Source organism: Lutra lutra, chromosome 3 (genome assembly GCF_902655055.1).
Source record: "Lutra lutra chromosome 3, mLutLut1.2, whole genome shotgun sequence".
Taxonomy (NCBI): Eukaryota; Metazoa; Chordata; class Mammalia; order Carnivora; family Mustelidae; genus Lutra; species Lutra lutra.
In genome coordinates, this window is record NC_062280.1 from 79,173,003 (window position 1) to 79,188,351 (window position 15,349).

At 33.2% G+C, this 15,349-nt stretch overlaps 1 protein-coding gene and 1 pseudogene across 2 annotated transcripts in view; both read right to left on the reverse strand.

Annotated features, from left to right (window-relative positions):
- The window catches only part of NCKAP1 (NCK associated protein 1), a 105,655-nt gene that overhangs the window by 23,841 nt on the left and 66,465 nt on the right, over nt 1-15,349 (reverse strand). For both annotated transcript variants that reach the window (XM_047722373.1, XM_047722374.1), the window contains 8 exons: nt 14,773-14,918; nt 13,229-13,361; nt 9,776-9,895; nt 9,035-9,174; nt 8,003-8,134; nt 5,458-5,676; nt 5,150-5,280; nt 4,771-4,868 (listed from right to left, as the gene is read on the reverse strand). In XM_047722373.1, coding sequence (XP_047578329.1) covers nt 4,771-4,868; nt 5,150-5,280; nt 5,458-5,676; nt 8,003-8,134; nt 9,035-9,174; nt 9,776-9,895; nt 13,229-13,361; nt 14,773-14,918 — 1,119 coding nt within the window. The remainder of the gene's footprint in view (nt 1-4,770; nt 4,869-5,149; nt 5,281-5,457; nt 5,677-8,002; nt 8,135-9,034; nt 9,175-9,775; nt 9,896-13,228; nt 13,362-14,772; nt 14,919-15,349) is intronic.
- Nucleotides 12,694-12,782, reverse strand: LOC125096492 (uncharacterized; annotated as a pseudogene).

A 15,349-nucleotide genomic window follows, 5' to 3' on the forward strand; every position in this document is an offset into this window, starting at 1 on the left:
CATTTGCAATTTGCAATTGCCATTTGCAATTGTAATGCAGTGTAATGTGGATGGAGCCAGAGAATATCAGGCTAAGCAAAATAAGTCAAAGAGAAACAAATACCGTATGATTTCACTCATATGTGGAATTTAAGAAACAAAACAAATGAGCATGGGGAAAGGGAGAGGCAAACCAAAAAAACGCACTCTTCACTATAGAGAACAAACTAATGGGGACCAGAGGGGAGGATAAGTTAAATAGGGGATAGGGATTAAAGAGTGTATTGGTTGTGATGAGTACCAGGTATTATATGTAAGCACTGAATCACTAAATTGTACAACTGAAATTAATAGTACACTGTATGTTCACTAACTGGAATTTAAATAAAACTTAAAAAAATAAAAATGCTAAAATCAAAAGTTTTAGAAAAAAATGTTTAGTATCCTAAACCATCTTGGTTTTGGAGTATATTATATTTAATGAGAAATCCAAGCTAATTTACATTCATGCATCTCAATTATTATGAATCTGAGTTCTTAACACAAAAAGTTTCTTTTGTCTAGGTTTTTCACTCAAGTTTAATATTATCAAATATTTAAAAGAGGATCCACCCAAGAAACAACATTCTGGAGTCAGAAAATTCAATAGCATTAAAAGAAAGAAGTCAACATTATTTATACTCTCATCAAAACCTTAAATTAAATTTTAATAACATTCAAGAAAAAAATAGTCACTCCACCATACAGACAGAAATGTTAGACATAAGCTCCTCCCATTTCTTTTCAAGAGTAAGAATGTAGGTTGGGGTACCTGGGTGGCTCAGTGGGTTAAGTCTCTGCCTTCGGCTCAGGCCATGATCCCAGGGTCCTGGGATCAAGTCCCGCATTGGGCTCTCTGCTCGGCGGGAAGCCTGCTTCCCCCTCTATCTACCTGCCTCTCTGCCTACTTGTGATCTCTATCTGTCAAATAAATAAACAAAATCTTTAAAAAAAAAAAAAAGAGTAAGAATGTATTTGAGAACAATACTTAAGGACAGAGCTAAGAGAGTTAAGTTTAAAATAAAGTATTACTAAAAAATTATGACAAAATCTGAAGTCAAAAGTGATCTGGAAATAATAGTACGTAAGAAGACAAAATTTTTAAAAGAACAATATCGCCAACACTTGGGTCTAAAGAAAAAAAACGTACAAAATCTAAGATGTGGAGAGCCATGGCTCAAGGTCAATTAAATGAAAAGAAAGAAAATTTATGATCACAAGTTGACATGAAAATATTATGGTATAGCTACCAAAAGTATCAATGCAATCTTAAACAGTACTAGTAAGTATAGTACCCATAAAAAGTGTACCTTCACTAACCAGATCTCTAGCTGAAGTTTATTCTCAGTTTCAAGGCACTATTATCTAAGGGCTTTACACAAATAATTTCAATAGAATCTGTATAAAAGAAAAAGACTAACATGAATATATTTCACATGGGGAAGACAAAGGCAATACACTACAAAAGTTTTTAAATATGTAAAGGCAATCTTGTCAAAGGCAATCTCTACCTACCTCTTGATGTAAGAATGAAAACCCGTCTGATCTTCCTGGATCAGGTAAGTATGGTTAGATGACTGCTTAGATCCTTTTTATTTCTAAAAACAGTATAACATGGTACCAGTATAAGCTCTAGGTCTAGACTGACTACACAGGCTCAAGTTTTCGTTTCACCACTTTTAAGCATGTGAGTCCAGACAAGGTACTTAATATTTCTTGGTTTTACTTTCCTAATTTATAAAATAGGGATGATATCAGTTTTATGAAAGCAGCTTAGAAAAGTCCCAGGACAAAGTGAAGAGTCAAATGGCTACCTATTTTTACTTTTGCATCCAAGAAATATTAAGCAAGTATCTTCGATGTGTGGACACTAATTTAGTACCAAAGTTTTAAGCGAGCTTATACCTGAGTTTTTATTCGAGTGACAGTGACATCAACAAATACATGACATGAAAGGTCACAAGTAAGATACACAGAAAGCTGAATAAAGAGAATAAAAAGTGATGTTTGCTATTTTAGAAAGTGTGGTGAAGAAAGCATATTCTGATAACACAACATTTGAAAAATACATGAATATTATGAAAAAGTAAGCTAAGACAATAACTCAGTGAAGAATATTTTGAGATAACAAGTAGGCCTAACAGGCTGGAGGAATTACGGAGATGAGGAAAGTTAAAGGCCAGATCTTACAGGGGCTGCCTTCCAGTACTGCTAAGGACATTAAATGCCTTTAAACTCTCATAGATATGGATACAGATACAGGCTAATTTGTTTTACTACATGACAATATTCAATCCACCACATTAAATGGCAAAGAAGCACTAAAAATACTTAATAATTCTAGCAGTCCCTATTATTCAGTCTGAAATTTAAAAAAATAAATAAATAAAATAAAACAGCTGGTAAAATTATTTTCTAGAAGTCAAGAAAAAAATATCTTGTCATAATTCTTCTTTCATACCCAAAAGAACATAAGAAAGTATAATGAGGATGAGAAATTTGTCACCTAAGAACAATAGGATAGGAAAAAGACTGTGTATTTATAGGTGAATGAGTCTAATAAACAGCAATGATAGTGCCTGTAAAGAACCAAAACTGTCACTGCAATGTTTATGCATTCAAAACTATATAAAGCATACAGTTTGTATATTTAAAATCCACATTATAAAGTATCTAAAAGTTGACTTTTATACAAGAATTATAGAACACTCTTTTGAAAAAGAACATTAAGAGGATAATGGACACGATGAATACCAAGTAATATTTTACTCAGTGTTTATTGTGGGTCAAGAACTATGCTCAGGGGACGCCTGGGTGGCTCAGTTGGTTAAGCAGCTGCCTTCGGCTCAGGTCATGATCCCAGCGTCCTGGGATCGAGTCCCACATCGGGCTCCTTGTTTGGCGGGGAGCCTGCTTCTCCCTCTGCCTGCCATTCTGTCTGCCTGTGCTCGCTCGCTCTCCTCTCTCTCTGACAAATAAATAAAATCTTAAAAAAAAAAAAAAAAAAAAAGAACTATGCTCAGTACCTAAGTGTTTGACATGTATTATCTCATATAATTCTCTCAAAATAAAAGCTTAGTGAGTTTAAACTTTGCCCAAAGTCAAAGATCTTAAATGAGAGGACTGAAATTCAGGATAATTAGAGTCTTTAAAGGTTTGAATTCTTAGGGTGCCTGGGTGGCTCAGTCAGTTGAGCATCTGACTCTTGGTTTTGGCATAGGTCCTGATCTCAGTGTCATGAGATTGAGCCCTACACCGGGCTCCACACAGCAGAGAGCTGACTTGAGATTCTCTCCCTCTCCCTTTGCTCCTCTCCCCATTCACGTACTCTCTCTCTAAAATAAAATTAATAAAAGCTTTCTAAAAAAAGTTTTAAATACTGGGTACTACCACCTCTCCTTCTTGTCACATTCTTGCTATTTTTTTCATTCAGCAAAATATTTCTCAACTTGCAGCAATTGACTTACGCTATATATTTGCCAAATTTTCAGTATATCAGATTGCCACATTTAGACTTCTAAGTGCTACATTTAAAATGCCAGCTACTTATCAGAGCTATAACCATATTCTTGGGAAATTAAAAATGCAAGGCACAAGTAACCAAAAAAATTCACAAAGAGCACATTATTAAAAAATTTTTTTAAATTTTATTTTTAAATAATCTCTACACCCAAAGTGGGGCTCAAGCTTACAACCCTGAGATCAAGAGTCTCATGCTCTACCAACTGAGCTAGCTAGGTATCCCTAAAAGGGCATATTTTAAAATATGCCTCTTCTGTTCTTAAGTTGAAAAGTCTTAATGGCTCAAATTCAAATTCTTTCAAAAACTTAATAGCTACTATATACTATATACACAGACTAATTCAGTATAAATCACCTTAACATTTAAAAAAAAAAAAAAGTCCTTTAAAATGCTATTGCTTCAGCTCTTTTACATCTTTAATAAAATGCTAAGCATTCTAGGGGCGCCTGGGTGGCTCAGTGGGTTAAAGTCTCTGCCTTCGGCTCAGGTCATGATCCCGGGGTCTTGGGACCGAGCCCCACATCGGGCTCTCTGCTCAGCGGGGAGCCTACTTCCCCTTCTCTCTCTGCCTGCCTCTCTGCCTACTTGCGATCACTGTCTGCCAAATAAATAAATAAAATCTTTTTTTAAAAAATTCTAAGCATTCTAAAGACATTTTTTATCCAGCTTAAAGGGCATAAGATAATTTAAAAGATTACTTAATAATAAAAAAAAAACAATGAGCTTAGGGGTGCATGGCAGGCTCAGTTGATAAAGCATGTGACTCCTGATCTTGGGGTCATGAGTTTGAGCCCCACATTGCACATAGAGATTACTTAGGGGAAAGAAAAAACCCCAATGAGCCTAAAAATGTTTGTAATATAATCTGTATAAAGTAATACATTCAAACTACAAATTTAAATAAATGACTTTGGCTGGAATTTTGACCAGTCATTCAAAGAATAGTATCATGGTACAACAGAATGAAAATATGACCAAAGGCCAAGAAATCAATCTGAGTTTTAGTCTCCTCTAGTAAGTCATTTCACCTCTCTAGGCTCTCAGTTTTTTCATCTGTAAAAGTACTGAATGAAAATGCTACTGAAAGGCCATGCTAGCGCTACAATTTCATTTACATATGAGAACTTTCATGTTGGATTAAACTAAAATTCTAGGCTTGAGGTTCATATTTTTGAAATGTTTTTCAGGAGTTAACGTTTCAAAGCTAAAACTGATAAAAACTGTATTACCTTTAGTTCAGCAACTTGTGATGAAATATGCCACATAAGGCTCTCACTTAGGAACTTCATACCATATGGGCCTAGTAGTTCTGATAATGACCTCATTTCTGAAAGGAAATGTAATTAATTTTATACTTTGACAGAGCAAACACTTTCAGAAAACGAATATTAACATACTGGAATGTTCCATTATAGAAGCAAATTATTAATGCAAAAATCCTTAGACAAGTCTCCAGAATAAAAAAAGTAACACAAAGGTAAGTCTAAGATATAATGTATGATGATTATGTATTGAATGAATGTAATTGAATGAACATAGTCATAACAATCAAAAGCCAAAAGAATCAAGGTTTCTTCACTCTATAAAACACGTCATAGTTTCATTCACCTGATATGTCAGAATATTCCTCTGCATTGAATGTTAATTCATTTTCTGTAGGTAAGTTCACAAATGCTTTCATTGCAGGGAAGTAAGCTATATGACCATTGCTGACTTGTCTTAACAAAGTTTCCAAATACCTAAGGAGAAAAAGTAAATTTATAAAAAGGAGAAATTGATTCAAAATTTATTATGGTATACATTCCTACATAAGTTGACTGATAATAAAAATGAGCACTTATTGATAAAAAAAAACTTCCTTAAGCAGCTTATTACGAAGTAACTTTTTATCACTCCTAATTTCTAAATGTACTTACCAATTTGTATATAGACTTGTAATGGTTGGTTCTCCATGACTGTCTAAATGTTGTGTTTGTTGAAGAAGAACATTATTAAATACTCTTGTAATATCAATTTGCACATAGTTTTCTATTGACTGCAGTACAGTCATGTATGCTCTTACACTTGTCAGAAGCTCTGATGGTTTTGCAATTTCCTGTGTGGCTTGATTATACATAGTCATTCCAACAATTGACCTGGAGGGAAGGGAATAAAAGAACTGACTTTGCATTTATGTAAAGGCCATTCAACATATTGATCTCTGATTAAGCAATAACAATTTTAAATATAATTTGTTTCAAAGCCATGAAATTACTATCATTATTGTCCAAAGAAACAACCTTAAAAAAAAACGAACACCTAAAAGCTAAAATGAAGTAGAAATATGATTTTAAAAATTCTAAGGACATCAATATTAAAAATGATTTAACAATACAGATGGTTTTAAAAAACTTCTTTAACAGGATACACTGTCTGTAGTAGATACAATGGGCTGTTTAATGCATAGCTCAAATTCATCTGGCACTATCACATGCCAGTAATTTTCTTTTACACTTTATACAGATCATCCTCATGTTTAATAACCCTATGATGTAGTTATCACTGCCATTTCACAGATTAAAAAAAAAAAAAAAACTAAGGCTCAGAACTCAAGGAAAGTAAGTTCACTCTGTTTGGAAGTAGTGGGTCTAGGGTTTAAGCCCACATCTGCCTATAGTGCTGCCACTCAACAAAACACATGACAGTTAAAACAAGGCAACAAACAAAAAACTTCATGGTTTTTTAATCATTGGCAGCACATAAAACACAGTTGCGTTATGTTTATATACCAATAAACTGTAAGCCTAAAAGGAAACACAAATTTTGAAAATATTTTCCTACCTGATCTTTTCCTCCATTGACCACCCCTATCTTACCATCTTTAAAACTCCCTAAGCATTAGATCTGTAAAGATCTTAAACTTGTATCTCTAAGGATAAATCCTTAAAGAGAACGACAAACTCCATCAATAGGAAACAATCCCAGAGGGGCACCTGAGTGGCTCAGTAGGTTAAAGCCTCTGCCTTCAGCTCAGGTCATGATGGAGCCCCAGCATCGGGCTCTCTGCTCAGCAGGGAGCCTGCTTCCTCCTCTCTCTCTGCCTGCCTCTCTGCCTACTTGTGATCTGCCTGTCAAATAAATAAATAAAATCTTAAAAAAAAAAAAAAAATCTTTCCCAGGTAAACAAGTTTATAGCCTCGCCTTGATTCTCATAACTAAGTAGATGTTTTGTCAAACGAATATCTGTTTCTCTGTGGATTAACAGACCAGACTACGTACAGAGAAAAAAAAGGAAGTGGAAAGTGAACCCTCTCTTCCACCCACCACTCTAACAACCCCCACCAAGTTGAGAATATTTAATAAATACCAGAGTGCATAATAACCTTTTGGTCTAAATGCTATTCTGGGTTTCACTGTCAGGATGCCTGCCTTACTAAAGGAAAGCAACAGACAGTCTTAAACACCTGACTATGCAACTGACGACTTAACACACAATTTAGTGCCACTTACATATTCTCCTATTTTGCTCTCCAATTGTTGTAGTCTTCTCACAAACTGTAGCTCTAAGCTTTATACTATTTTATTATTACTTATAGTACTTAACACAGTGTCAAGCATATGGTACAAATACTACTTGTTAATGACTATAAAACTGTGAAAAATCCTTGGCTAAATTTTGTTTTTATAAATTGCTCTAAGGCCTTCCAAGAAAAACTTCTCAAATCAATATTTTCTTCAATAATTAAGTGTATAACTTTAGAAAAAAGGTGGGGGAAAGATTTATAAAATTGAAAGGTTTCTGATATCACACACAATATGACTTCAAGAAACATATATAAGACTTATAAATCTCTAATTAGGAATGCCTCGAGAGTCTAGAATTCTACTGGTCTAAGAGCATACATGTGAATTCAGAAAAGATAAGAATTCACCTAGTCCTGATGTTTTCAAACATTTAACTGTAACCAACTAAAAGATATGCATTTGGCATCACAACTCAGTACATACATACATATGTATAAGTGAAGAATTTCAAGAACAGTATTTATACTCACTTATGTGCAGAGCATGGATTTTTTTCTTCTATTCTTTCCTGTTTCTTTTCCTCCCTGCCTCTTCTTTCTTTTTTTAAACACTGACTGCAACTTTCTACATTGACCTCATGACCCTACTTGGTTGCTCCTGTCAGGTGAAATACACTGATTTGCTCCAGTCTTCCCATTTAGCTTATAAGGAACCTAAGGCACACAAAGAGTAACTGGCTTATCCAGTGTTACAACTAGTTAATAACAAGTATGGGACAAACATCTGAATAACTTAAGTAATTTCCAGTTCACTATTCTCTGTGGGTCCCCATTCATTACTCTTCGTACTGTTATCAGTTCTAATACTTTTCCTCATAAAAGTAAACACTATATGGATATGAAGAACATAACAAACTCATTAACTGAACCAACAAAAGTAGTTTATATTCTTTCTTACTTAGTAAAGCGGATTTCCAGATGAGAAGTCAAATATTCTCGTGGGGTAAACGTATGCTCCCAAACTACCATGTTTGGTACATAATTTATAGAGAAACACAATTCAGAAAGTGCAGTGTGCAATTTATCAAGGCTGAAAAAATATTAATAAACAATAAAATTTTCAACATTTCATCATCGCAATACAAAATTACTTTTATAAACACATCAGACCTTATTTGGGGATAATAACTGCAGAATTCAGTACTCTTCTTTCCTAAACTGACAAGTTCAAAATCCTAAAGGATATTACTAACATGAGAGCAGTTTTTTTTAAAGACAGTATCACTCATTTGTTTCTCCATTCAGATGATAATGACTACAATGATTTAATATAAGAGCTTATTACATGCCATAAAAACGATCATTTCCAAACCTTGCTATAGTCTCTGTACTGGAGAAAGAAAGTTGTCTATAAAATAGCAAACAGCTTGCTCAACATAAAAAAAGCAATTAAGTAGGAAATTTACTTTAAACAAAACATATGTTCATGTATTACTGCCCACCATGCCTCCCTCCAAACAAACACACAATCTTTAATAATATCTAGTCTGATATATTCACTTTAAAAATGATGTATGTTCTAATATAATGCATGCCAAAATGAAGTTTCAAGCTATCTGATTTTAAATAAATGGAAAACTATGGCTTGCTTTTATAGCGTACCCCCCAAATTTTTAGACAGATTCTTTACCTTCAGTATTCAGTATAGACAAAGTAGTCAGTACAAATAAAGTATACAAGTATAAATAAAGTATACAAATAAAGTATTTAGTAAAGGCAAATATTACCTACTACATGAATTTTCTTCAAAAATCCAAAATCTGTTTTTGGAAATAAGCATTAACTATTCAAGTTCACAAAGGTAAAATAATAATAATAAATGAGAAATTAAGAATTTACAATTACTAACATTCCCTCAGTACTAATGCCATACAAAAAATGAAAAATTTCTACCTGTAACAAAAAGATATAATGAAAGTGGATGGCTTACTTGGTCACTACCAGCCTGTTTTTCCTCATACTCTCAACTCCTGGCTTTTCCCTTTCAGGTTCCCCTTTCTTACCGGTCTGTTTTTTTGACTTCTTATTCACTGCTTGACTAATGGTTTTGGCACAATGCTTGGGTAGCAACTATTTAAAAAGAAATGAAATCTTACATTAACCAATTATTTTGAAAAAACACTAACAATTTAAGCAAACCTTACGTGAATCCAGACAATGTAGCAAATACCATCTAGCACTAAGGTGAGATGTAGTTCACCTAGCTAGCTTGGGGAGCTCACACAGCTTGGTAGAAAAGAGAAATAGGTAAATCTTGTGTGAAGAAAGCTTCATAGGGGAAGTTATTATCAAAGCAAAAGTTTAAAGGATAAGTAAAAACAGACTAGGCAAGCAAAGAATGAGAACATTTTACTGGAAGGTAAAGTTCAGAATTTAGTGAGAACTACTAGGTGGTAAAAAGCATCAACTGCAAGGTGAAGTAGACATTTTGAGCTATGAGGAAGGTATATGAACACCAAGCTACAGGCTAGATTTTAAACAGTAAGTAATCCTAAAGATGGTGGCAATTTTTTTAAAAACCTAAAAATGGAGTTTTCTAAGAATGAGGTAATGAGATTTACTAAGAGTTTAAAGAAAAAGACAGAAAAATAAAAAAATAACTGGCTAACAGTTAATTTTCTTGACTCTATACACAAACTTCCTGTCTGTAAGAAAACATGTGAATTATTACCTGGTCACTAAGAGTACACTGTTCTGTGCAAATATCAGTGATGAGATTTCGAGCTTGTTTGGCCATTTCATCCAAGAACATATTACATAAGGAAAGACTGCGATCTCCAATATGATGTCGCTGTCAAAGCAGAATAATAACAACGATAATAAGTTATAAGAAAGCAGTTTGAATTAAAATATTTTTTAAATAAACATGGAAAATAAAGTCTATTGTACACTGAGGAGTGGGGGTAAGGAACATTCTAGATCACCTTTATCTCTTAGAACAACTAACCTACCATATTGTATTTATACAGCTGATGTAAAGTATTTGGTGATTATACAAGTAAAGTATGATTAGAGGGATCTTAGAGTATCGGTATTTTCTTTAACATGAAAAACTATTAACTTAATTTTCAGTTTTTGCAAGGTCCTGGATCTTAAAAATTAAACTATCAAACAGAGGATGCGAAAGAACATATTTAGAGTAATGTTTTCTAATCTTAACTGATACACACATAAACACACATATATATTATACATACATATATATATATATAAAGATCTTGACACAACAAATAACTTCATAGTTACAGAAAAGCCTAAATATTTAATTAAAATTGTTAGACATGAGGTCAGTAAAACAAAGAAATTCACAAAGCATTCAACTCCCTAAAATCAAACTCTCCAACCCAGAGGAAAAAAAAAGCTAACCATCATTTTCTGAACACAACTGGAGGGGGGGGAGCATTATTTTAATTTTCAAGAGATTAGATATGTGTATGTAGACATATACTCACTCAAATTCATCCATCTCTCTCTACAGGATTCTGTAACCTTTTAGTTTTGGTGGCTATCATAATAATTTAATAGGCTTTTCTTGTCAATGATAACTGGAAAGTTGAGTATATAATGCCATAAAATTTTGCATTCCAAATTTATAATACTTCATAAAGAGAGAAATTTTTTAAAGTTTACCTTACCAGATCTTCCATAATTACATAACAAATATACAGTTTACATATGGTATTTCTATGTTGCTAGTAAATGTAAATATACAATATAAATATATTCATACACAAATATGAATGTAAATATACAATATATAAATAAATGTAATATATAAGAATATAAAAATACTTAAACACCTAAAGTAACGGTTCCTAGATGATCTATCATGATATTTTAGTGTATTTTATTATAAATGCCCCTGAAAACTTTAAAAGGAAGCCAAATCAAAAGGAATCCCCAGCTCAGATACAATTAAATATTGGTTCACTTTACTTAAAGTTTTCAAATTATAAACATTCAGGGTTTTATTTAACCAAATTCTGACTCCTGAACCCCTTACTATCATTTATTCCTCAAAACAATACAAAGCACTGAATTAGCATTTCTTCAAATATACTAGACTTATTTAAAATACAAATCTGCTATCACTACTCCCCTTCAACGCTCAGAAATGCTGAAATTGGATGAAAAACATAATAACTGAACTCTCTCCAGGATCTGCCTCAGCCTCTGGCGACAATACTGAGAACAGATTTTGGGAGAACAATGTCAGGAGCAGAAAGACCACTTAGGAAACTACATTAATAATGCAGGGAAAAAGATGTGGCTTTGACAATGATGATAAGTGGTTGGAGTTTGGATATATCTGAAGCCCAAAGGCTTTTTGAAAAGGCCTCAAAGGAAATGGTGATGGGGTAACATGCAGAGAATCATGGGCATGTTACATTTCAGATGGCTAAAAATACCTAAATTCCAGCAGCATATCCAGAAAATCAAGATCTGAAAGCTCTGGGATGGAGATAAAAATCTGGGAGACATCAGAAATATGCTAAGTTAAATAACCCAGATACAAAAAGACAAATACTACATAGTTCCACCTATATAAACCACCTAGACTAACCAAAATTTTTTGAGACAGAAAACAGACTAGAGGATATCAAGAGTTGGAGGAATGAGAAATTACTACTTAATAATTATAAGGTTTCTGCTTGGGATGACAAAAGTTTTGGAAATGATAGTAGTGGTGGTTGCACAACACTGTGAAATTAATTAATGCCACTGAACTGCACATTTAAAAATAACACACGGCACACTTTTAGGTCATATACATAACATTATATATGTCTGTATGCAGACAGATATAGATAGATTTTAATCACAGTTTTTTAGAAGAAAAAAAATGGGAACAGAGTGCAAATTGTTGAAGATTTAAATGCCTAGATGAGAAATTTTTACCTTCTCCATATGCAAGAGACAATCACTGAGGATTCTTCAAGAAGGAAAGAGACACTCTGGTGGCAGTGTATTAGACAGTATTAAAGGCAGAAATACTGAACACAGGAGAACTATTTAGGAGTACATATGAAGAGTATTGCATATTTGAGCTACAAGAGTGACTAAAGCAATGGAAAGTAGAAGACAGATTCAAGAAATGAAACCAGACAAATAAAATTAAGAGGACTTCATGGGTAATTTAATGGGAAAAATGATTATGAGGAAGAGTTAATACTATATCTTAGGTATAAAGCTTCAGGATAAAATCTATTATATCTAAAAACCGTATAAAAGTATTAAATTTGGTGGTGTTGATATCCTCACGGGTAACAACCTTAAAAGCAGTCCCTACTAAACTTCCTGCAGGTTAACCTTGTCTCAGAGTCCGCTTCCAAAGCAGTAATGGAATACAATCTACAACAGATGTTACCTAATGCTTCAAGATAGTAATAATGCTACTGCTTGTCAGTTTCTTTTCTCCAAGTTCTGTAGTTCTAAGTAAAGGGATTCAACACTAAGTTAAACTATAAAGAAACAGACCATTTAATTTTAATATATAGTCTCACCACACTTACAAAGTGACATTTCTTCTTTAAAGATCAGAAGAAATACTGAGTACATATTTGATACTTATTACTGATAAAACTACTGAGTAGTTCAATTATTTAATAACTATGTGTGCCTGTGTGTATGTCTTACAAATACTACACTTGATCTTAGCCAAAAGGCCGAGAAGCAACTGTCTTACAAATACTAATGTTAATTTTGTTTACCATATCTATCATATTAACAAGTGAGTGAAATTCCTCTTTGACATGTTTATGTTTAGTCAGTAATCTATACATTCAATTTTCAACTCTTTTCAATAACAGTTTAAGAGAAAAAGTAAGCATACAAAATTAATTACTGTATATAACTTTACCATAAATATGAATACCTGACCTGTCATTTAATAACTATAATTTAAGCAACATTATGATATGTTCTTAAAAATATGTATGTGCATTTATCCATCCATGCAAATAAACACTACATTTATTTTAATCTATTAAAACATCGTTCTGATTCTGCATAAAGAAAAATTAGGTAGGAAGCTAGATTAGGTAATTATGAAATCTAGCCAGCTACATGTTTGGTCTAGTATACTCTGCATACCATATAAATCACAGTACTATCCTAAAATTACCTCTTCTGGACACAGTTCATGTGTGCAACTCATAAAATGAGTGCAAAGTAGTGGAAATGCAATTGAATATCTTGACTGAGAGGGTAACTCCAAACACTGTTGAAACATCTTCTCAAAAGCCCGGCTATAAAAACTATATGAGGAAACAAATTAAAAATTAGAATCACCATTTTTACAGTTAAAAGTTTTATGATACAGTACTTAGTTAATTTAACTGGATTCCAATTCCAACTGGATTCAACTGGTAGCCTTTATTCCCTTAAGAAGTGAGTAGTTATTTTTCCAAAGAGTAGCTTTTATATACCAACAATCATTACAGAGTAATAAAAATATAATTTGCATAATAGTAAGTTTTAAAATAAAAAATTTAAACAAAGAATAAACCATATCTATGGCTTATAGATACATGACATTCAAATCTCACACTACCAAATCTTATCAAAGGCAAGTCACTATCAATTAGTAAGAAAACCACTATTTTATTGTACCACTAAGAAAGAAAAACACTGTTAATTAAACAATGCTGTACCATCAATTTTAAATTACTTCCCGATTTTGGAGATATTAAACATAAAAGAATAGGAGTCAATAAAATGTAGCACATCTTGGAATAGTAAGACAAGTAGTAAACATGTACTTATTTTGGATGTAACAGATAAAATAGGGAAGTGATGAGAAAAAAATGGATAAAAGTTACTTAGGGATAAAAGTTAAATATGACTGAAAATCACAAGTTTTAAACATTATTCAAAGTATTTTTATTTCCAAGGAAGGGGAACAGGATTTTTTTTTTTTTTAAAGATTTTATTTATTTATTTGACAGAGAGAGATCACAAGCAGATGGAGAGGCAGGCAGAGAAAGAGAGAGAGGGAGGCAGGCTCCCTGCTGAGCAGAGAGCCCGATGCGGGCCTCGATCCCAGGACCCTGAGATCATGACCTGAGCCGAAGGCAGCGGCTTAACCCACTGAGCCACCCAGGCGCCCCGGAACAGGATTTTTTAATTGCAGTAGCTTTCTTTTACCAAAAGGAACCTTTCTGTAGCTCAAATACATGTAAACATAAAATGTTCCATTTTCCTTTCAAGTCAGACAACAGTATAGGATTCCAAATAATCTTAAAATTCTTGCAAATTTGACATGTGATATATTTTGTTTCAGTGACAAATTATGTTTCAGGGGTTTTTTTTGTTTGTTTTTTTTGGTTTGGTTTGTTTTATTTCAGTTTTTTTAAGAAACCTCTCATGGGGGCGCCTGGGTGGCTCAGTAGGTTAAAGCCTCTGCCTTCAGCTCAGGTCATGATCCCAGTGTCCTGGGATCAAGCCCCACATCGAGCTCTCTGCTCAGCGGGGAGCCTGCTTCCTCCTCTCTCTCTGCCTGCCTCTCTGCCTACTTGTGATCACTGTCTGTCAAATAAATAAATTAAAAAAAAAAAAAAGGCTATTACTGAATGGTCTCAAGGACAACACTATCATAAAAACAATAAACAAAGGTATCTTTGCATACTAAAAATGTCAAATTCTGATACAAAAAAAATTACCACATACCAAAATATGGAGAGATCTGATGTTTCCACCAACATTTCCACCAAGGAATCTACCATCTTTGTATGAAAAATTATTGTATTCATCATCTTTCCAAGTTCTCTGTGATCTGCAAGGCTAAGTGAAGCCTTAGAAACACTAGTATATGCCTGCGAAAGTAAAAAAACAAAAGTAGTTTAAGCAAAGACCAATGATTTTAGCCTTGACATTCTACAGGGGGGAAAAAAAAAACCACATTATCAAAAATTTTTTGATGTTTATTTTGACGTTGTATCAGTAGCATCACCTTTTTAAAGCTGTCAATAGTGACTCAAACTTGAAATTCCTATCAAAAAATTCTTTAAATAAATTGAAATACTACTGCCCATAAAGTAAAATCTTATATATGGGTCATTCATCTAGAACCCCAAAGGAACGGAAGTTATAATATCAAAAGTATAAAAAAAATTGTCAAGCTAGATCTACCGAAAGAAATTTTCAATCTAGTTTGAGAGAAAAAATACAAGTGATACACTCAGATGAAAGTAAATGTTGTACATGTTAATTCACTGAGGTTTTAGATTATAGTAATTAAAACATA